The sequence below is a fragment of the Nelumbo lutea genome, chromosome 1, assembly GCF_056320005.1.
Source record: "Nelumbo lutea isolate HS-2025 chromosome 1, American lotus-T2T, whole genome shotgun sequence".
NCBI lineage: Eukaryota > Viridiplantae > Streptophyta > Magnoliopsida > Proteales > Nelumbonaceae > Nelumbo > Nelumbo lutea.
Genome location: NC_142684.1, coordinates 160,107,660 through 160,130,374, shown reverse-complemented (window position 1 = coordinate 160,130,374; position 22,715 = coordinate 160,107,660). Strand labels below are relative to the sequence as shown.

Below are 22,715 nucleotides of genomic sequence, written 5' to 3'. Positions count from 1 at the left end.
ATGTATCTACTCCAAACTAAATCATCATATAGAGGTGTAATCAATATAAGCCAAGCGGAATTTTTCCATGTCTTGGCTCAATTTAATTATTATTATGTTTGAGTTTCAATTCCATTGAACTCAATTTTTTTGTTCGATTAGATATTTGATGTTTAAATATTATGTTTTTTTGCTCTTCAATCTTTTCGCAACACTTTGAGTTTTAAGCATGCTTTAACTAACGCCTTAATCGATTTGGGGTATTTTTGGAATTTTACAAATATTTGAACTCTAGAATCCAACACCATAAGTAAATCAATGCCAAAAATCCAAATCTAAATATACTAAGATCGTCCAATTCCGATACTATTTACCACTTCATCTCAACATCCAAAGTCGGGACTAATTTCGATCATCTGATCGAGATCATTTTGATCTTGAACCTTATCTCACATCAAATCAGAAATGCAAACACCACAGGCAAGTAGAGCCCAAAAATCCAAATACGATGCACCAAAATCACCCAAATCCAATAATGTTTACCCCTTCATCTTAAGACCGGAACTCAAAACCGATTTCAAGCTTCCAATCATAGTCATTTTGATCCCAAACTTTATTGCATGTCAAATCAGAAATCCAAAACCATAGGTACGTAGATCCCAAAATTCCAAATCCGACGACACCAAGATCATCCAAATTCGACACCGTTTACCCTTTCATCTTAAGACCCGAAGCCAGAACCAATTTCGACCATCCGATCAGAGTCATTTTGATCTTGAACCTTATCTCACGTCAAATCAGAAATCCAATACCAAGAGTACGTAGGTCCCAAAAATCCAAATCCGATGACACCAAGACCACTCTAATTCAACACCGTTTACCTTTTCATCTGAAGACTCAAAGTTGGAACCAATTTCGATCATCCGATCGGAGTCATTTTGATCCTAAACCTCATTTCATGTCAAATAAAAATCCAATACCATTAGTATGTAGAGCCCAAAATTCTAAATCCAACGATACTGAGATCATTGAAATCTGACATTGTTTACCCCTTCATCCTAAGACTCGAAGTCGGAATCGATTTTGATGGTCTAATCGGAGTCATTTTGATCCTGAACTTTATTTCATGTCAAATAAGAAATTCAAAACTATAGCTACCTAGATTTCAAAAATCCAAATCCAACGACACCAAGATCACCCGAATCTGACACTGTTTACCCCTCCATCCTAAGATCCGAAGTCGGAACCAATTTTGATCATTTGATTGGAGCCATTTTGATAATGAAACTCATCTCATGTCAAATTAGAAATCCAAAACCATAGGTACATAGATCCTAAAAATCCAAATCCAACATACTAAGATCACCTAAATTAGACACCATTTACCCCATCATCTCAAGACCTAAAGTCAGAATTGATTCTAATCATCCGATTGGGATCATTTTTAACATGAATACTATATCATGTGAATTCTGAAATTTAACTTTGTATATAGATAGAGCTTGAAATTCTGAGTCCAACGGTATCAAGACTCGATCTAAGCTCCATTTGGAATCCTCTTCATTACAATCTCGAACCTAGGGCATCACATAACTATAATTTCCTCTCAAACTGTAGAACTATCTCAAAATCCAGGATTTAAGCAGATAAGGAGCTTCCAATCAATCACCTAAACTTGGAATGTTCAATTTAGGTAAATTGGTGAAATTTTCCTCTAGATCTTATTACGTTAATTGATTGAAAGGAGCCCCCACAAAGCTGTCTTGACAACCCCTTTTCCTTCCAAAAAAACTGTTTAAACCTCAGCCTTTGAACTCCCTAGTCTCCCTATTGCAGTCCTCCATTCGCTTCTAGAACCCTTTTAAAAGATCTATAAATATTCTCTTTCTCACACACAAGACACATAATTTAACTTAGGGAGAGAACTTTACCCATTAGCTTAGAGAATACCCTCTTCACTTCCCAAACAGCCTAAGCTTCCTTAACCCACATTCAAACTCATGAGGAAACCTCCATCATGTCCAAAGAACCCCCTAGGTCAAGCCTACACATATTCTAGCCTAGAGATTATAACTTAGAGGAAAAAACCCACGAATACATCCCCATACAACCCTCCACGTCCAAGAGTTTTCCACTCACTCACCCCACATGTTTTGGATGCCAAAGAATCATCTTTCATGACCCCAACACATCTATTTTTTTCCACTCCAACAAAACTCCAACATTTCCTTGTTTAAGTCAATCCAAAACTAGAGAGGGCAAGGTTGAAGCTTATTTGAATCTCACAATCTTTGTAGAAGAGAGTAAGGACATCTAGCTGAATTTCCTTATTCCTTGGGCTATATAAAAAACACTTCTTCATTCCTTGGGCCAAATATATCATCTGCTCAATTATGTACATTTTGCTTCCATGTTCAAGATATCATCACTAATTTGCTGATTCTCTCACTGTTGCTAGTAATTATTAGTGGTAGTATAGCGCTATATATCTCCTTGCCACTTTTTTAGTAGTTATTACGAAAGCACTTTTTATGAAAGTACTTTTATAAAAGTATATTTATAAAAGTACTTTACTAAAGCACTTTTACGAAAGTACTTTATGAAAACACTTCTCTAAAAGCACTTTTATGAAAGTACTTACATGAAAGTACTTTTATGAAAGCACTTTTACGAAAGTATTTTTATAAAAGCACTTTTATGAAAGCATATTTTATGAAAGTACCTTTACAAAAGCACTTTTGTAAAAACACTTATGAAATTACTTTTATAAAAGCACTTTTATGAAAGTACTTTTATAAAGCACTTTTACTAAAGTATTTTTTACAAAACATCTATGCCAACTGGTAAACATTGACCGTTAGAGACCTAGGCTAGCGGTTTATGAATACTAGTACATTTTTTTTAAGAATGAAAATGAGCAACCATGTCAATTTGGAAAGAATTCATTTTTAGGAAAAAAGTGTTTGATTCATAGCAATATTTTCTCATTTTTCCTATTTTTACCCATTCTTGTCCATTTTAAAATTTCATATTGAATAAGAATGAGAAAAAATGAGAATTGAACCAAACATGGCCTTAGCTATTAGTGTCATCTTTTTTTTTTTTTTTAATTAGGATTGCTTCTTGCATTTAGTTTCTCTAATTTAGATTAGAATAGTAGAATTGCTGAATTTGATCACTACATGCATGTTCTGTAGTAGTTCCTTAGCTCCAGTAGCTTTTCTTTTCGGTCTACAATATCCATTTATTTGGCTTAGTTTTAACATCCATTAGAAACTTGATAAATACATATTTTGCTAGAAATCATCAATAGGAAGTTGCATCATCAATTCATCATAGTAGGAATAAATTCTTCATGGCTGGCCCATTCCATCGGACATTGCATGAATCAACCAACATTCAATTATGATCATTTTCCATTTCCTTTAAAATATATAGTAGAAAACCACCATTAACTTTCTTGTCCTTGAACTCTTTTACATGCTTTTGTTTCAACATAGCCGTTTGATCATTCATCCCATTAACACATACACCATCTGATTGTTCATCCCATCTTTCAACAGATACATTTGCATCATCCAATTAACACATATACCATTTGATCGTTCATCCCATCTTTCAACAAACTTCATGTTAGTTCCTACTTTCTATCATTTAGGCATCATCATCTCAAGAGCTTATTAATCTCCCACTCATCTCATATGTATGCATGCATGCATTTATATATCTATGTATGTATGTAATATGTATTTGCGTATGTATATGTTAGTCGAACCAGGCTTATGAGCTTTAAGTCAAGCCAAACTTTTTATTGGTTGAGTTTGAATTCAAATAACTATCGCTGTTAAAAAGCCTAACACACCACATGTCACCTAAAGAGGGGCGGTCGAGCATAAGAAATCGGTAAGCCAAAACCATCATGATGAACTGTGAAGCATAAGGAACCTTGGGAATAGTAGGTCGAGCAGGGTATGGTGGATGGGGGGACATCGAGAAGGTGCAATGTCAGCCAATAAACGAGTATGTGGGCGAACATTAACGACAGCATGGCGGCACCAGGATGGGACCTGTTAAGATAAGGCTTGTAAGAACGATCCTCGGGGTAGGTGGGATCCTAAGGGAGTAGGCATGATAAGAAACTATTAGGACTAAGGCTGAGGCAAAAGCCTATAAAGGCCATCGACAAAGATAAGGGGCAGGATATCAGGGGGTGTCTCTCTTGGAACTCAAGAAACTCTAAAAACCCAGTCTACAAAACCCAAAATTTCCCTCCTATAGATGAACCCAGTTCACTCGTTAAAACCAGGTTCCAACTTCCAACTGGCCTTCTTGATTCTGATACGTGTCTATGTTAGGTGTTGAAACCCACATTTTCGGTGATTCCACTCAGGAGGCTGGTAATAGGAACCACATGAGAATATTAGGTTCTAAGCACGATCAAGTCGTGGGAGATGAAGAGGGAGTACCTAAGAAGATCACCTCAAACGACTAGCATCCCAATGTGACAAGGTCCCCGACTTCAGGAATAGCAGGGGCCAAGAAATTTTTGATAGAGCAACTTCTAACACCTACCTTGAAGTGGTAGATAGCGGCAATGGCACAACATTTTGCCACCCAACCTGCCAAAGTTTCCATTGAAAAAAGGACAGATGTTCTTCCATCGCATGCAATCTAGAAGGCGTTTGAAATTGAGGATGATGGGAATATGGGAGGGTTGTTCCTAAAATAGCGATTGCTTACTGGAGAACGGGCACCCGGGGGAAATTCGGAACCTGGGCAAGTGTCAGGAAGACAGTTTGTCACAACTAAAGAAATTCAAGTTCTAATAAAACAACTTAGGGGTAACGCCATTCGTATTATTGATGCCGCACTTCCCCCATATCCAAGGGAGCTAAATAATAGTCCTTACCCGCACAAATACAAAACTTTACAATTCCCGCAATTTACTAGTGAAGGGGGAAACCCAAAAGAGCATGGTTGATGGTTCATGGATGCCCCAGGACAATACAAGTCTAACCCAAACTTGTTTTTAAGAGAATTCAACACATTTCTAGACAGACAGACCTACACTTGGTATTGCAATTTAAGACCGGGGTTGGTACGACCATAGGACAATATGGTAAGTTTGTTCTATAGAAGGTTTTATGAACTAAAGGAAGATTTCACAATTGTAGATCTAGGAAGAATGGAGCATAGGAATGATGAAGTAGTCAATGATTTTATACGGAGATTTCATACCAGGACCCTGGACCTCAAACATGTGTTAGGGGAAGATGAACAAGTGTTGGTCCAGTTGTGCTTGAATAGTATAGCTATAGAATACATGGTCCTCTTGGAAAATCTCAAAATTGAAAATTTCATAGACTTGAATACATTTTCCAGATGTACTGCCCTATCCCTGGGAAAGCTGAAAGAAAAGGGGAAACAACCACAGGAGGATTAGATAGCCATAGTGGAACAACAACCACCCAAGAAGGTCGTCAAGTGCAATGGAAGAAAAGAGCGGCAATGTCAAAGGAAAGTAACACTCATCATACCCCTTTCACAAGAAACACTCATCCCTTTGGTTGATGATTGGATTGAGGAGGGTCTATTAATGTGCCCCAAATGTTATGTTGAGCCTGGGGGTGACACCCGTAATCACCCAGAATATTGCGCTTATCATAGGCACATCAAGCACTCTACCCCAAGTGTTGTGTTAAGGAGATTCTATGTCAAGAAAATACAATCAGGGGACATGGAAGTTAGGGACAAGGGGTGGCCCAAGGTCTACAAAGAACCCCTTCCCCATCAAAATGGTCTACCTCATGTATGGACTTTCACCCGCATCGTTAGAAAAAATCAAGGACTTGAAGAATGGGCAGTTGAGGAAGTTAGATAGGAAACGACTAAGTCTATACAAAGCACTACATCAAGGGGGAATATATTTGGGAATAATGAAGAAAACAAGCATGAAGCTGAAGCATGGGACGATAGAAAGGTCTTCTCAGGAAAGGATGTTGTAGGACCACCAAACCACAATACATCTCTCTACATAACAATAGTTGTGCATGGTATAAAGTTAAAGAGAGCCCTAGTAGATCATAGGGCATACTTGAACATAATGCCCATGACAATATTCAAGGACATGGAATTGTCACGATGTCATATCACCCCAAAAGCCATATGTATCATAGGCTTCAGTAATGGCAAAGAAACAACCATTGGCATTGTAACATTGACGCTCCAAGTAGGGAGCATGAGCCTCCGAACCCAATTTCAACTCATGGATACTTGGACAACCTACCATGTATTAGTAGGCCAGTTGTGGATTCATTCGTTAGAGGTTGTGCCATCAATTTATCACCAATGCCTCAAGTTCATGCACAAGGGCAAGGAGGTCTGCATTCCTATGACTAAGGATCCATTTTCTAGAGAAGAAGCATACACGGCTGATACTCCTTCTCGTAAAAGGAACTGAGGGGACACGAGTGTGTAATAAGCACCCTGTTGCCACAGTGGGAAGATTATCAACATCCATATTCAGAATGCAAAAACCAAAAAGCTAATGACACAACACTCTAGTAGGTAGAGAGGCATTTGCAACAAGTGTGTGAAATATCTCGTGGCACACATTCGATGGCTCTGCCTTCCCCTTGTTCCAAGAAGAAGAAAGACAAAATTGTATACGAGTGGATCTCCAAGACTAGGTGCCCTCCATGCATGGCAAAGGAGGAGACCTCGAAAACATGGGGCATGAGGGACAAGATGCATATGTTTGAGGATCCCCACTCATGTTAACTAGAGAGTCAACTAATAGAGGAGAACCTGTAGACTGTCAAATTATTCGAAGACGAAAGGATGTCTAGACCAGTCAACATAAATGCCGAATTGGCCACCCAAGAGAAGGGGCAACTGGTTGAGTTGTTGAAAGAGTATATAGACGTGTTTGCCTGGATGTACGATGAAATACTCAAGTTGGACCCACGACTTGTGGTGCATGAATTGCGAGTAGGCCTGAGAGCCATGTCGGTCAAGTAGGCACCTCAAAGTTTTTAGTTGAGATAGAGGCACGGATCAAGGAAGTAGTCAAGAAATTACTCGCTATTGGGTTTATTCAATCTATCCGATTCCCCACTTGGTTGGCAAACATAGTACTTATTCAAAATAAAAATAGGAAGAATGGTTAACTCGGTAACAGGCTAACCACCCTTAGATGATCAACTCGGGAATAGGCTAACCACCCTTAGATGGTTAATTAGAAAGTAGGTTGACCACCCTTAGGTGGTTAACTCGGATTCAAGCAGAGCCTTCTTTGTTAGTAGTTGAAGCAGATATGGATATGGTTAGACCCGGCAAAAAGTTGACCCAACCCAACCCGAGAAAATAGGATTAAGGTTTCATATATAAATACCCGAATGTAAAAATGACCCGACCCAACCCGACAAAAAAAGGGGTTGGGTCATGGGTCAACCCGCTGACCCGATTGTTGTAAAGTCTAATTGGGATTATTTATGCATTGTTAGAAGTTTCCACTCTTACATTTTTTTCTATTTAGTCTTTACTTTTTATTGTTCTCTTTAAATTGTTAAATGTTCAAGTTTTTTATTTTATATTTGGAATTTTAAGGTTAATTATTTTAATTTTGACATTTTCCATGTAATTTTTCTTTATTTTTTTTAAATTTCAGTTATTTTTTGGGATGACCCAAATTGACTCATGGATCAACCCTAACCCGAACATTTAGGGTTAGGGTCTAGCATTTGACAACCCAACCCGAAATTCAACCCGATCCAAAATCAATCCGAAATACCTTAACCCAACCCAATTGCTAGGTCTAAATATGGTCCTCATGATTGGGCCAACCCAAAATCATGAAGGAACCAAAAGCAAGAGGGCAGTAATAACGTCTTTCAAAGGAAAAGGAGCAACGATGGGTGACAACTGGGCCATTCTTCCAAACAACCTAGTGGTCAGGGGGCTAATTGTCACAGTCAAAAAGATTCGGAAACTCATAGCACACCACGTGTCACCTAAAGAAGGGCGATTGAGCACAAGAAACAGGTAAGCCAAAACCATCCTGATGAATCGTGAAGCATAAGAAACTTTGGGAATGGTAGGCCGAGCAAGATATGGTGGAGGGGGACATTGGGAAGGTGCCATGTCAGCCAATGGATGAGTAGATGGGTTAACATTAATGACAGCATGGCAGCACCGAGACGGGACCTGTCAAGATAAAGCTTGTAAGAGCGATCCTTAGGGTAGGTGGGATCCTAAGGGAGTAGGCATAACTACCAGGACTAAGGCCGAGGCAAAAGCCTATAAAAGGCCATCGGCAGAGACGAGAACCCAAGAAACTCTGAAAACCCAGTCTACAAAGCCCAAGATTTCCCTCTTACAGGCGAGCCCGGTTCACTCGTCAAAATCAGGTTCCAACCGGCCTCACAATAGCTAATCGTGCGAGTTTTCTTTGAGCTTAAAACTCGATTAGAATCAAACTTGAACCGAGTCTAACAGGACCATAACATTCAACGCTCGATTCAAGTAATTTATTTTCAAAGGAGCAGTTACCACTCAGCAGGAACAGTTCAGAGTTCAGACTAAGCAATTCAAAGATGAAACATCATCCAAATCCTCCTGTCGTCAAGAATCATCCCCACTTTCCTATTTTCCTTGCCATTATCCATCAGGATAGCTTCGTCATCATCTTCATCCTCATTTGCTGCAATAACCATAAAATAGTAGCAGTGTGTTAGAGTTGAAATTAAAAGCAACACTCAATCAATTAGAAAACAAACAACTCGGCTCTCATTGACTTGGACATTCTAATAAAAGCATTTAAGTGACATGCGTGGAGGGTGTTAAAAGATTTTTTTTTTTTCTTTGCAAAACAACCAATCATATTATCGAACACCCCCTTAATTAATTACAATTTGAACAGCCAATTTAAAATTGACCTGGTCCTTCTAAAACAGTGATGGCGACGCTAATGAAATATAATTATCAAATTTGGGTCTACGGATGTCATTCCATCATTTTCAGCATCCATTTTATATTATTGCTAACTACCACCTTTTCATCAAATTTGACAGTTGGCATTAAAAGTTTTGCCCAAGTTCATATTCATGAATGATGATTTGTCTTTTTATGCTAATGCTATATTACGCACCGAATAAAATGAAATGGCTAAACAGGATTATAGTTGAAACAAGGCTTAGATGATGATAATGATATAAAAATTTAAATTACTTTATTATTAGCTGCAATTTATTCCTTATTATGTTTGCTTAATTAAGAATTCCACTTTGTATGCAAGCTATATTGGAGGAATTAATTTTCTCGTTATAATTGATGCTTTTGTTTTCAGATGCGTGTAGAAAGCATATAAGAAACTTTGAATTAATATTTAATGGAAAGTCAACTCTTTTTTTGGCAATGGTGGAAGTGGGCTCTGTGGCCCCAACTTGCCACATGGAAAAAGGTGTGAATCCAGAAGCAGATGATGAAGCCATGGAAGACATTTTGGACTCTCACACATATTACACCACACCTCCTAAAATCCATGTTTATTTGTGCAAATATACTGGTTTAAGTTTTTCCTTGTTGTGATTTGATTAAGGGAATGCTGATGGGTTGGTGGATTGCCACCCTAGCATTCCTCTAACATGTTTTAATTTTGTCTAAAACCCTTAAAGAGCAAACTTGACTTCTTATTGGAATAACAATCAATATCCCTATTCCAAAATTTCATCAAATAATCACTCTAACTGTGGATAAGAAGGCCGATATCCATAATTAAGAATGTAGACAATGGCATACATAAAAGTTATTTATTTATTTATTTTCAGTTCCAGAGTTGTTGAGTAGGGTGTTGAGCCAGTCCATTTGTTAATTATCAGTTCCCTGTAATAAAAACATACCAATCCAACGGTTTTCACATGATAAATACATTGGATAACCAGCTGAATCTATTGCAACAGGCCCCTAGTTTATTTTATTTATTTATTTATTTTTGTAAACAAAAGTGGTGGATCTAAATTGGTAAACACATCCAGTCTAGCTACAAATTAAATGAAAATCATTTATTAAATAGCATTTACGCATGCAGCAAGCAGTCAATTGGCCAGATAGCTAGAAATTCTAGCTAGCTATCTCTGCAACAAATTAAAATAGCTATTGCTTCTTATAAGACCTCTTCTGGCCAGAATATACACAAATATATTATTAGCTCCCTATCTCCTGTTAGCAGAACCTAATCACCATCAGCAAGTTGAGTTGTTGTGAGTTATTTTATTAATAAAGGAGAAAAGTCAAATGCCTGAAAGAAATTGGAATAAGTCAAGAAAGCACAGAAAATATCTACAGCTTCAAATTAATTGGCATCTTACAAAAGGAAATGCGATATCTATAAAATGGGTTGGAATTTGGGACACCCATCGACGCTTAAGCAGAAGGCAGAGATAATGAAGTAGCCTAGCTAGCACTCAGAGTCAACCATGTCTGGGGAAGAAGGGCGTGGTGATGACCATACGCAGGATGGGACTACAGACCTCAAAGGCAACCCAATACTTAGATCTGAGAGAGGTCGATGGAAAGCTTGCTCCTTTATCATTGGTACATATATACTGATCTCTCTTTCTCTTTTTTCTGTAAACCTCGCTCTAATGTGGTATTTGAGCAATATGAAGGAGCTAACACTATCAGACTTACCTCCTTTTTCTTTCCTTAATTTGTTGCTAAGAAGCGCCTTCACTTTACTAGGGTACCCACTAAAATTTTGAGAAGGCATGGTCAGATGGTCATAGTTATATTTTCACCTACATATTTTCCTTTTGTTCGATTTATTTTGGAGGAACAAAAGGTTACCAATCATAGATCATGTGCCTAGCTAGTAAGATGTTTTCAGGAAATCTCAAAAATTTACTATCTTCTATGTTACAATAGAAGGTAATAAGGCTAGAGGAAAATAAGATATTTTCTCAAAGTATTTGAAAGGTTTCTTGAATTGGGTTAATTTAAGGATTTTTCCTATATTGTCTACATGGTCTGAACCATCCATCAATTAATTTGTAGGTTAATTCATGTTGCTCCATCTTGTGTTCATGTTTTCCCTAAATATTATTAATTTGAACTTGAATATCTCACATGAAATGGCTTATATTGGACAGAGCTTTGTAGCAAATTAATTAAAGCACTAGCTTAAGTATGGTTGTTTCTGTAAAAGCTTAGACCATGGATGATGTGGAAAAAAAAGAAAGGAGGGATATCATTGAGAGTATGAATACGATAGATACAGTATGACTTGATCAATAACAACCCATATTTATTCACTAAAAAAAAAAAAAGAAAAGAAAACTCATATCTAGTGCCCATGATTAGAAAAAGGACCATTCATAATTTTTCAACCTTAATGGCATCCATACCCAAAGCCCACCTTACACCAAATTAGCCCCAAACTTAGAGAGATTTGAGAGCTTCCATATATGAGTACTTTGTGCAAAATTTAATTTCTTAGCAACATTTCTCTTAGGGGTGTGCCTCAGTGGTTTTGTGTTGACTTTTCCAGTAGCAGTTTTCAAAGCAGAAAAAAAAAAAAAAAAAAAAAAAACTCCAAAAACCTATTTTGGACGCATGACATGACAGTTCTTTTTTTTTGTTTCTCTTTGGACCTTATTCCACAAGGAATGTAGAGAGAGAGGGAAAGTTGCCACATAGGTATATATGTACTAGGTCAAAAAATCATGATTTTCAAAATTGGATCGGAAAAATTAGGAACCGATTATCTGATTGATTTCATTTTTCTCCAAAACCATTGATTTTATCAGCAAACCGCTGAATTGTTAGAACCGTTTTGACTTTTTTCATTTATTTTATTTTATTTTTGTCTGAATGGGCTGACTGTTCAAATTGAACGGTCGGACCATTCAAACCGATAACTAAACCCCTGATCGATTCGGTTTTAAAAATCATGCAAAAAATGATCACCCCTAGTTCGGTCCTCCTCGACTTTGCCAAAAATTCACTTTCCCATCCATACTTGAATAGTTGAATTTTTCTCCCAATAGAAAATTTTGGCTTTTTCTGTGCCCCTACAATATTTTTACTATTTTATGCTTAAATAGATCAAATTAATTTCAATATATGATTCTTTAATTTATTTACAATAATTTCATAATATTTATGAATCGGATAAGATGTGGGTCTCACGTTTGCAGAGTCAAACTGATAATTAAATACCTAATCCATTTACAGCGACCTAGCCATCCAATCCCAACGTACCCCAGGCGATGTGTTACTTCAAACACAGCTATGACCTAGCTATTAAATAATAATTTCTCATTTGGTTCTTTTTCAAACATATAGAACATGCCATGTTTGGTTGAAGAGATGCTCAGTTTGCTATATCTCGTCAGTTCAATTCTTGTAAGAAAGGAATTCTGTTTCGTTTTCCCACTTCTGTTTGTTATTAATAGTTTTACAAAATCGATGGAAACTCTTATAATTATTAGTTTTGTTTGTTTAAATTGGGGCAGTGTATGATGTATTTGAACGTATGGCCTTCTACGGAATATCATCGAATCTGGTGATATACATGACAAGGGAGCTACATAAGGGCACGGTGGCCTCGTCCAACAGTGTCACCAACTGGGTGGGAACCACCTGGTTGATACCCATCTTGGGTGCCTACGTCGCTGATGCACACCTTGGCCGTTACTGGACCTTCCTCATCTCATCCGCCATTTATCTCTTGGTAATTTATTTTTATTTTTATTTTTTTATTGCTTCATACTCAGTTATCACCTTTCACCTCGGTCTCTTGGGATGCCCCAAGGTTGTGTTTGATTCATCGACTCAGTGATCTGAGTTGGAATAAGATGAGCATCAAGACTCTCCTGTTAACTGCAATGGCACCTTGAGAAGAAAATACTCTTCTGTTAATGTTTCTCTCTCCAGGTGGGCTAAGGGAAAGTCGGGGAATTTTAATAGTAAAATCTCTGAAATTGAGGAAGCTTTTGCTATTATTCAGCATGATGCCAATGAAGAAACGAAACTCCGAAGTGAATTGGATTATCTCTTGGAGATCCAAGAATTATACTGGAAGCAGAGGGCTAAAATTGATTGGCTGCAGAATGGTGACAGACAAACAAAGTTCTTCCATCTGATTGCAACCAACAGGAAGAGAAATAACTATATTGGGTGGCTGAAGGACAATCATGGGAACTGGACATCAGATGATAAAGAAATTAATGATTTGATTAACTATTATTTTGTCAATCTCTTTACATCTGATTGTCCGGATTTCAGCAGTCTTGATGCCCAAGGTTGTGTTTGGGTGGCCAGAAAATGAACGAAAATGAGGAATCTAGACTAGAATATGCTTTCTGTGCTGATTCATTTTTGTTTCTTGCGGGTTAGCAACTATCTATTCTGATTCAAAAACCAAAGAAATTTGGTGGGTTGATCCGCAAGTTATCAAGTTTAAGAGTAGTAAATCATGATCCGTAATAAATGGTAGTTTGATTTGATTTCATACATTACAGGGAATGGGCCTTCTAACACTGGCCGTTTCGCTCTCTTCACTGAAACCACCTCCTTGTAATCAAATAGACGTTACAAACTGTAAGAAGGCCTCATCATCACAAATGGCTGTGGTCTTTCTTGCACTGTATGTACTTGCAGTGGGGACGGGTGGAACGAAGCCAAACATCTCCACCATTGGAGCAGACCAGTTTGATGATTTCGATCCAAAGGAGAAGGCCCTTAAGCTCTCCTTCTTTAATTGGTGGATATTTGGAATATACCTTGGCACACTCATTGGAAGCACCTTCCTTGTGTACGTACAAGACAATGTGGGCTGGGCCTTGGGCTATGGGATTCCAACGATTGGGCTTGCAGTGTCCATGATTATCTTCATGGTGGGCACACCCTCCTATAGGCACAGGGCGCCTACAGGGAGTCCTTTCACCAGGATGGCCAGGGTCATTGTGGCTGCCCTATGGAAATGGAGGGTGCCCATTCCCAGTGACCCCAGTCAGCTCTACGAGCTTGATCACAAGGAATACGAAGCAAAAGGGAAGTTCAGGATTGAGCATACAGCTTCACTGAGGTTAGTGATGGTCTGGTAGTTTAATTATTTATTAGTTCTGCAACTTCTTTAGTTTTGTCTTAGTAATGTAAACCTGTTCGTTCCTACAGGTTCTTTGACAAGGCCGCTGTGCAAACGGGCTCAGACTCTCCATGGAAGGTATGTCCAGTGACCCAGGTAGAAGGGACCAAACAGATGCTGCGTATGATCCCAATAATGGTAACAACATTAGTTCCCAGTATAATGTTCGCTCAGAGCATTACCCTTTTCGTCCAGCAAGGTGTAACTCTTGACAGACATCTGGGGAACTTCCGAATTCCTCCTGCAAGCTTGAATGGATTTATAACGATATCCATGCTCATTTCCATCGTTATATACGACCAGGTACTCGTTAAGGTGATCAGGAAGTGGACCAAGAATCCGAGAGGAGTCACCCTCCTTCAAAGAATGGGAGTTGGTCTTGCTCTCTACGTTGTGGTCATGTTGGCTGCATTTCTGACTGAGAGGAGGAGACTGAGGGTGGCCAGAGATCATGGGTTGGTAGAAAATGGTGGAGTGCTTCCTCTCAGCATACTCACCTTGCTCCCTCAGTTCGTGCTCATGGGGGTGGCTGACGCATTTCTAGCCGTAGCAACCACGGAGTTCTTCTACGACCAGGCGCCTGAGAACATGAAGAGTTTGGGATCTTCTTATACCATGACTAGCTTGGGGATCGGAAATTTTCTTAGTACATTTGTTCTCACGATTGTGTCTCATGTCACCAAGAAGAATGGCCACAGAGGATGGATTCTAAATAACCTCAACGCCTCTCACTTGGACTACTACTACGCATTCTTTACAGTATTCAACTTCTTGAACTTCATCCTCTTCCTTGTTGTGTCAAGGTTCTATGTTTACAGAGCAGAGGTCTCAGATTCAATGCAAGTGCTTGAGAAGAAACTTCGAATGTCATCACGTAAGGCCACTGTCACTAACAGAGAGGAGTTAGGGAGATAGAATTGGATCAATTAATACTGATCAGTACTGGAATTAGTGAGAACGTTGAAATGAATTTAACTGGGATTTGGATATGGCTAGAAGCTATCTTCTATCTGGAAAAAAATGCTACTTCTGAGTTCCTATTTGCATATCAAGCGATGGATCGGATCATTCTTGATGGGATCTCTTAACAAATATATTTCGGGATTGGCAGTTGAATGATTGAATTATACTTGTTAGAGTGACAAAATCTCTTAAAACTGCACCTTATTAGAAACTCAGCCCTTGTGTGGCTTTGTCTGGAGAAGAGATGGCGTCAAGAAATCCCTCAGATGGCAACAAGAAAGGTCAGGTACAGATAACCCACCTTAAACCCAGACCATATCTCGGTATACCCAGAAACAATTTCGATTCTGATTCAGGACCCACGGGCTGAGAGGTGAATGGGCCAACATGGGGTCGAAGCCTGGCTTGTGCCCTTGGCAAAACTGAAGCAATATACAACATGCCAGGCCCACAATTATAGGCAAAACTAAGTCCAGATGATTTAACTCATATTGGGCCACACCAATCCTGGTTTATAATCGACTAGTCTTGAGTCAGGTCTAATGTTCATTGTGCTCCAAACCCAGCCCACTATCATCTTGAACAGGCATAACTCTAGGGTTTGCTTGTAATATGGATCACACAAATGGATGATATTAAAGTCAACCTAGCCAATTAATGCTAATAAATATTTCTTCATAAAAAATGATTTAACAAATGAGAGATTGAGGAAAATGGTAAAATGAAAAGATGCATGTATCCAGGGATTATTTTCTTTGGAGGGGGGGAGGATGGATCCCCCGGGCCCCTTGACTCCGCCCTAGAAAGTCTAATGTGATAGACAAATACTATTTTGGCTAAAAGGAAAGTTTTATAAAATAGTTGTAAGTTGTAGGGAAGAGTTTTGAAAAGTTACCCAAACATGAGTGTAGTAAATATGTCAATGGTTAGATGGATGAGTCATAAAACTATGAAGGAAAGAGTGAGAAATGAAATCATACAAAAGAACCTGGGATTAGTTCTATAGGTGATAAAATGACTTAATCATCCATGATTTACGAAATAAATAACAAAACAGGATTCGTGTAGTTGACCCCATGGGACAGACATTATAAATTTATGTTTAGGTTACAACCAAAGAGCCAAGAGAGTCTAACCTGTCCCAGTAGAATTTGATTCTCTCCCAAGTCCCAACGAATTAAAACGTCTGAGACCATTTAATAACTGAAACAACTTTGATATTTTTGAATGAACTTAACTCCTACTATTCAAAGTGGACTTGCCAATCTTTCTTTAGAAAATCCATGCTCTGACCAGGTTTTATGGCTGCATTCAAAGAATCATTACCTCTAAAGAATGTTCACATTGAAGCTGTACACAGATCAATTATTTTAAGGCTTGCAAGAGGCATTGTGAGCCAACAATTGGTTTCAATAGGCAATAATTCGATTGTAGGATTGTTTAGAGGTGTTCATAGGGATGCAAGCGGATTAGATCAGATTTAAATCAAGGTATATTTGAATCTGATCTGATATTATTTATATCGGATCTGATCAGATCTAATCGGACTCGATTTGAATTTAAATCCTATCAATAAGTCGGATCTTTGGATCTGATCCGATCCGACTTATTTTTTTAATTGATAAATTATTAAAAAAATAAAATATACTAATTCAAATAAAATAAAAACAAAAAAACAAGTATTTTTTAATTATTTTCAGCATATATATATACATGCTTTTTTATAAAAAAATAAATAACAAAACAAATTCATAAAAATATATTTACAAATAAATAAATAACATATATATATGTATTACATATATTTATATTTATAAATATGTAATATATATCAGATCAGATAAGGGGTGATCCAAATTCGACCAAATAGGAGCGGTCGGATCATGATCCAATCCATTTGCACCCCTAGGTGTTCATACATTCATCATTGATGTATGGTTTTATTTTTCAAAATAAAAAAAAAATGACAGCCACATCAGCAAAACTGTATCATTTTACTGATGTAGCTGTTGTATCTTTTTTCTTCTATATTTTGAAAACAAAATCATCACAATCAAGTGAGAACACATATGGGTCAAATTGATTTTGAAAACAAAATCATCACCCCTTGTGGAGCATTCTTCTGTCATTTGCTTTACAATCATCCTCATCCTCATCGTGAAGTCGTTATTAACAGGGAAAAGCAGCACAGTATATCCCATCCAACGTTTTAAAAACTAATCCGGAACCGAAACCATTTTGGCCACTGATTTTTGGGTCAGTGGTTCAATCATTTGGTTTGAATGAATGGTCTGTTCTGGTTTAAAAAAAAAATATTTAAAATAAAAAACAGCCAAAAATTGTTGTCCAAATAGATGGATCAACCACCTGGGTCACTGATCAAGTTAATGATTTTTGCCCCGAAAACAGTTTTAAAGTGAAACGGAATAAATTACATAAACAAATCCCGGATCAACCAGTCCGATCATCTGCTCGGGTCCAATTTTCAAAACCTTGATCCCATCCTTGTTTCAGAAATGGACTTCTGATTTGAAAGTAGCAAGGTGGATTCTATTGTTATCAACACTTAACTTTCTCAAGACTTTCTAGAAGTAAGACTTTTTAGAAATATATTATAATAATATAATATATGATGGAGAGAGAAGGAATGATTGGATTTTTTTTTTTTGATAATTGAACAGTATTGATGAAACGGGCTTCAGTCGGTGTTTTTTGATAATTGAACAGTTGTATTAGAAATGTTTTCGTAATAATGTGTTTTATTTCATGGGAAGATATTTATAATGTAAGGTTATAAAAGACTGTTGGAAAGGTGTGAGAACGAGCTTACACTGATTGAAGCCGAACTCAGTATTAATTGGATATAGTTTTTGTCTTCTCTTTGCCTCCTGTCAACTCAAGCCTCGCTTTGTTTGACAAGTATCTCTTCACTTTGTCCTGCAGGATCTTCAGGCGAAATGTAGAAGAAGAAATGACTGGCAAATGTAACAATTTCTTGCAAATGGTTTCTGTCTTCGTTCAGCAATCTTTTGTTAATGTCGTCCTGCCAATGGCTAGGGTTTTGTTCCGGAATCATAGATTTTCCCCTTCATAGAATTTTCCAACTGAATGGTTTAAACCAGTTTTTCCTTTTTTTTTTTTTTTATTTTCTGAAATATGAAAAAATAAATATAAGAAAATGACACTGCAGACTGGCCGTTTAATAAGCTTAGCACATGCGAGCCTGGATGCCATGCGAATTCTGACTCGCACAAGGACCATAACAAACTGCAGGAATTTGACCCAAGTGGTTTCTGACAATAACTCCAAAAGCTGCCAGTTTACAAAGCTTCCATATGTGTTGATTTAAAAAAAAAAAAAAAAGGAATCGTGGGAATAACACTAGCTTAGGAAGAATTTTGCCAGAACAAATTTATGTAGAAAGATACAATTCTACTTATAAAAAAGGACATTTTTTTGACAATTAGGCTGCATTTGGAATTAGTAGTGTAAAAGTTTATATCGGTTCCATTTTGTTCATATTGAAAAGAAGAGAGTAATCATGATTGACGTAAAACTCCATTCTGGTTTCGTTTTATATACATATGAATGGAATCGAGTTTTATGTCGATGTAAAATCTATAAAATGTAAAGTTTTACATCAATTATCGATGTAAATATTACATCGATTTTATATATGTAAAACTTTACACTTTTCACTAATTATGTTTTTCAAAAAACAACAGTCAATTTTATGATTCAGTGTAAAACGTCATCGGTGTATGTTTTACACTGATTCCAAATGCAGCCTTTAACAAGAGAAAAAAAACAGGGTAGAAGGTAAGAAAAGGTTAAAGGTCAAGGAAAAATTTCCTTGATATTATTAAAAAAAAATATTGACGAGATCTTGGTTAGATTTTTTTGAAAGAAAATTGAATCCCTAAAATTGTTATGTTTGGTTTGAAGGAAAAGGTAAGAAATCCCTACTTTTCCTTCAAACCAAAAACAACAACGTAACAATCTTTTAAACTAGAAGGATTATCTTCTTTTGACTAACTCAAAGCTTTTTTTGAGTTATCGAAAAACTGTGACTCTAGCTAGTTTAATTGAAAGCCCAAGAATTCTCAAGTCATCGAATTTGACTTGTTTGAGTAGAAAATTTGGGTGGACCGGTGTCGGAATTGAAAATTGGAAAAGTGTAAACATCACAAGTCCAGTAAGTGGAAATTGTTCTTATCCATGTGCTAATTCCAAAGCCAATCCAAATTTCAGAAAAAAAGGATCAGAGTTCCCATATATATACTGTCTGTCTTGTCTGTTGAATTTGAATTATGCCGGCCGGCCCACAAAAATTAATTCATCAAGTAGACGCTTATAGTCTAAAAAGTATGGTTATCAAGTCAATACACGTGGATGCAAGAAAGAACCAACTGCACACTAGTTCAATATTCTCTTGAAAGAGTGTATACACATTACCTAGCTCTAGCATCTCATCATATGAACTTGTGATCTCCAATCTGGATATCTGGGCACCAGTAGACCCAACTTAACCTGGGCCTGTCTGGTTCATCCATGGGAGAATGTAATAAGGTGTCAACTGGGTTAATCCAGTACTGGGCTGGTGGGACGACAATATATGAACTCAAGGCTCAAGGGTCCCAACCCAAATATATCCAACATATGAACTTGTCCAGCCCTGTGCTTGCTCCATCTCGGTAACACAGAGAGAGAACAAAATGTTTGGTATTACAATTACTGAGGATCAATTATGTCCAGACATCAAATTAACTAGCTACTGTTTAGCCATCACTTGTGCAAGAGATGATGCCAGCCCATCTGCCCATGGCCATGGATTGATGGATGCTGGTGTCATTCTATATTTGTCTCTTCCACAAACCTTTTAGGAACCGCTCAAGTCTTTGAAATTGGCCGGTTGTATCTTATTGTTTTGGAGGCGCCCGGTTTTTCTACATCTAGAAACTCTGGGTCAAAAAGAAAAGTAGCCAACTGGCTTAGAAAGAAACAGAGTCTCATTTATGGTTCAGCTGGAATTTTTATTTTGACATCACCTCTTACCAACTAATAATTTAAGCATCAACAATTTAACAATAGATATAGTTTTACACAGAACCGAGTACCAAGTGGTGAAACAAAATTCGTGTAGCTGACCCCATATAATTGTATGTGAATTGTGATAACAATTGGATGATGGCGATCATCTCCTCTTGCCGAGATTTTTCTTTTCTTTTCTTTCCTTTTTGTTTTTTGGGGATAAGAGATCATTTTCATGACTGAAGAGTCTACATTGTAGTAATTTTAGGTTATCGGATTCATACGTTAGTGTTTGACTATAGTGTTTATTTAATACTTTTATTCTCTTTGAAAAAGGGTCTAATTAGACCTGTTCAGGGCCAGGTAGCCCGACGGGCTGGCCCGGCCTGGCTTGCTAGTTCGGGCTCGGGTCTAAAGCATTGGACTCAATTTTTTTTTTTTTGGGTCAGGCTCAAGCTTTCTCGAAAAAGCCTGGCCCGAGCCTGAGCCCGACTTAATGTTATATATTAAATAATAAAAATATATTTTATTAAATAAAAAGTATATTATGCAATATTTTTCTTTGTTCTTATTCTCTTTTTTTCTCCAAATAATAGAGAGATGCTTACTATTTTTTTAGTTTTGAAGGTTTTTAGTATGAATAAAACACTTTTATTGAATAAAAAAGGAAAAAAAATTCTGTTTTTAAATTTCTGGTATAATGGATATTCTTCTAAAACTGAAAATTAATTATAAAAGTTAGAAGATTAAAGATAACACGTATGTGCACCACAGCGGAATAATAACTTGTTTGATCAATTTCAGACATAAGTGGCAATATTTCAAATTTCCAAATGATGCATTAGTGTCTTACACTCACTTCTTCTCATCAGTTGCCTTGCCCCTAGAGTCAAACTTGTTCATAAAAGGGAACCTTATTTAATCTGAAGGAAAGATATTTTCCAGTAAATGAAGAATAATTAGTGCAATTAGCTGATACACAATCAACTCTATCAGTAAGCTTCAAGTTGAAGTTTGCTAAGTCATGGGTTGAATAGAATGATTTGAGTGTTAATTGATGGCTTTCAAATATGTGTTGCTACAAAAAACTTTTCAGTCAATAATGTCATTATCATCTTACGCCTTGTCCCATCTATATGGGGCCGACCGGCCTCTACTTTTTGGTTTTTCAACTTGTAACAAATTACTTCATTAGGCTACATTTGGCATTCCTTAAAGGACTTATGTCAAATGCAGCCTAATACCCTTATACCAACAATTATTTTGGTTTTACAAACTAAACTACATTGGTTAAATGACTTAGATGCCCTTATGATAATAAACTTAGATACCCTTATGTCAAATGCATCCTTAGCATCCTCCAAATTTCTTTAAAAGGTTTTCTTTATAGTACATAGCGCAGTCACATGGATAACCTAAAAAGATTGCAAAAAAGTATTACACTGCACTGCAATTTTGCACAAATCAAAATGATAAATACCCCCACCTTAAAACATTAATACCTGCTCTGCCCGTGTATTGGTATCAATTCCAAACTGGCATCTATCCCAATTGTACGGTAGTGCTAAGAATTCGTAGGGTGTATTGAACCGTCATTCTTCCAAAAGATTAATTTTGAAAATAAAAATCAGGATGTTCAATGAAAAACGATTAATCATTCTCATTTTTAATAAGGGTTATAGATATAGATTCGTCAGATTTCTGTTGTAAAAGAACATTAATTGATTCTCCCAGTTTCCTACCTCTGCATTCATATCTCACAATATTCATGGTCATTGATGCATTTGGCTTTACTTCACGTGGAATAATACATGGTCTTATATAGGTTAACAGCTGAGGAGTGATTCCTTCAACCAATATCAGCCATCTTATTCATATATAGAATTGGAATATAATGTTACAATGAAGGAGCCTTGAAGTTCAAGTTGGAGATGGTAATGGTAGTCCATTGAATATGAGGTTATGGAATCAAAATTCTATAAAAATATGTGCGATTTAACGACATCGGTTGTCATTTTCATGTGTTTTTAGGAACCAGGAACATCATTATATTGCAAGTCCTATCATTGAACGATGTTATCATCTAATTTTTTTTCTCTGCTAGAAAGTATATATTATATTGCAGAGAGTATATAATGTAGTGCTGTGGCCTGATCCAGATCAGACATTCGGAAAAATCGGACTGGACCGGATACTCGGAAAACTGTTGATTTGGTCAATAAATCGTTGATTTGGGCGGTCAAACTATTTGAACCATCCAACAGTTTTTGGCTATTTTTTATTTTTTTAAGTTTTTATTTCTTTTGTCAGAACGGGCCATCTGTTCAGTTCGAATGGTCAGACCATTTGACTTGGGAACCGGACCCATGAATAGTTCATTGTTTGGTTCGATTTTAAAAACCTTGTCATATATAATATAATAATATTGCAAGTATATCAAATATCATGACAATAATAGGTATTAAACAAGGTAACTATACTACTTTAAAAAGCACGAATGGCCTCAATAATATTTCTGAAATTTTCTAAGGACAAAATTTACCCCTTTATATTTAAATTTATTGATAAAAAATGAGGGCAAATAGGGTAATTGGTT

At 37.0% G+C, this 22,715-nt stretch overlaps 1 protein-coding gene across 1 annotated transcript; it reads left to right on the top strand.

Moving 5' to 3' along the window:
• Nucleotides 1-10,377: 10,377 nt before the first annotated feature.
• Nucleotides 10,378-15,329, top strand: LOC148878724 (protein NRT1/ PTR FAMILY 5.2-like). Its single transcript, XM_088965558.1, has 4 exons — nt 10,378-10,572; nt 12,492-12,709; nt 13,500-14,065; nt 14,155-15,329. Exons 1-4 carry the CDS (start codon nt 10,455-10,457, stop codon nt 15,038-15,040), a joined length of 1,788 nt encoding a protein of 595 aa, XP_088821684.1. The 5' UTR covers nt 10,378-10,454; the 3' UTR covers nt 15,041-15,329.
• The last annotated feature ends 7,386 nt before the right edge of the window (nt 15,330-22,715 follow it).

What these genes read in the sequence shown, in the direction of transcription:
- LOC148878724 (XM_088965558.1), top strand. Translation starts at nt 10,455, where the DNA reads ATGTCTGGGGAAGAAGGGCGTGGTGATGACCATACGCAGGATGGGACT. An exon ending in AGCTTGCTCCTTTATCATTG is followed by an intron (nt 10,573 to 12,491) that starts GTACATATATAC and finishes AAATTGGGGCAG; the next exon opens with TGTATGATGTATTTGAACGT. An exon ending in CATCCGCCATTTATCTCTTG is followed by an intron (nt 12,710 to 13,499) that starts GTAATTTATTTT and finishes CATACATTACAG; the next exon opens with GGAATGGGCCTTCTAACACT.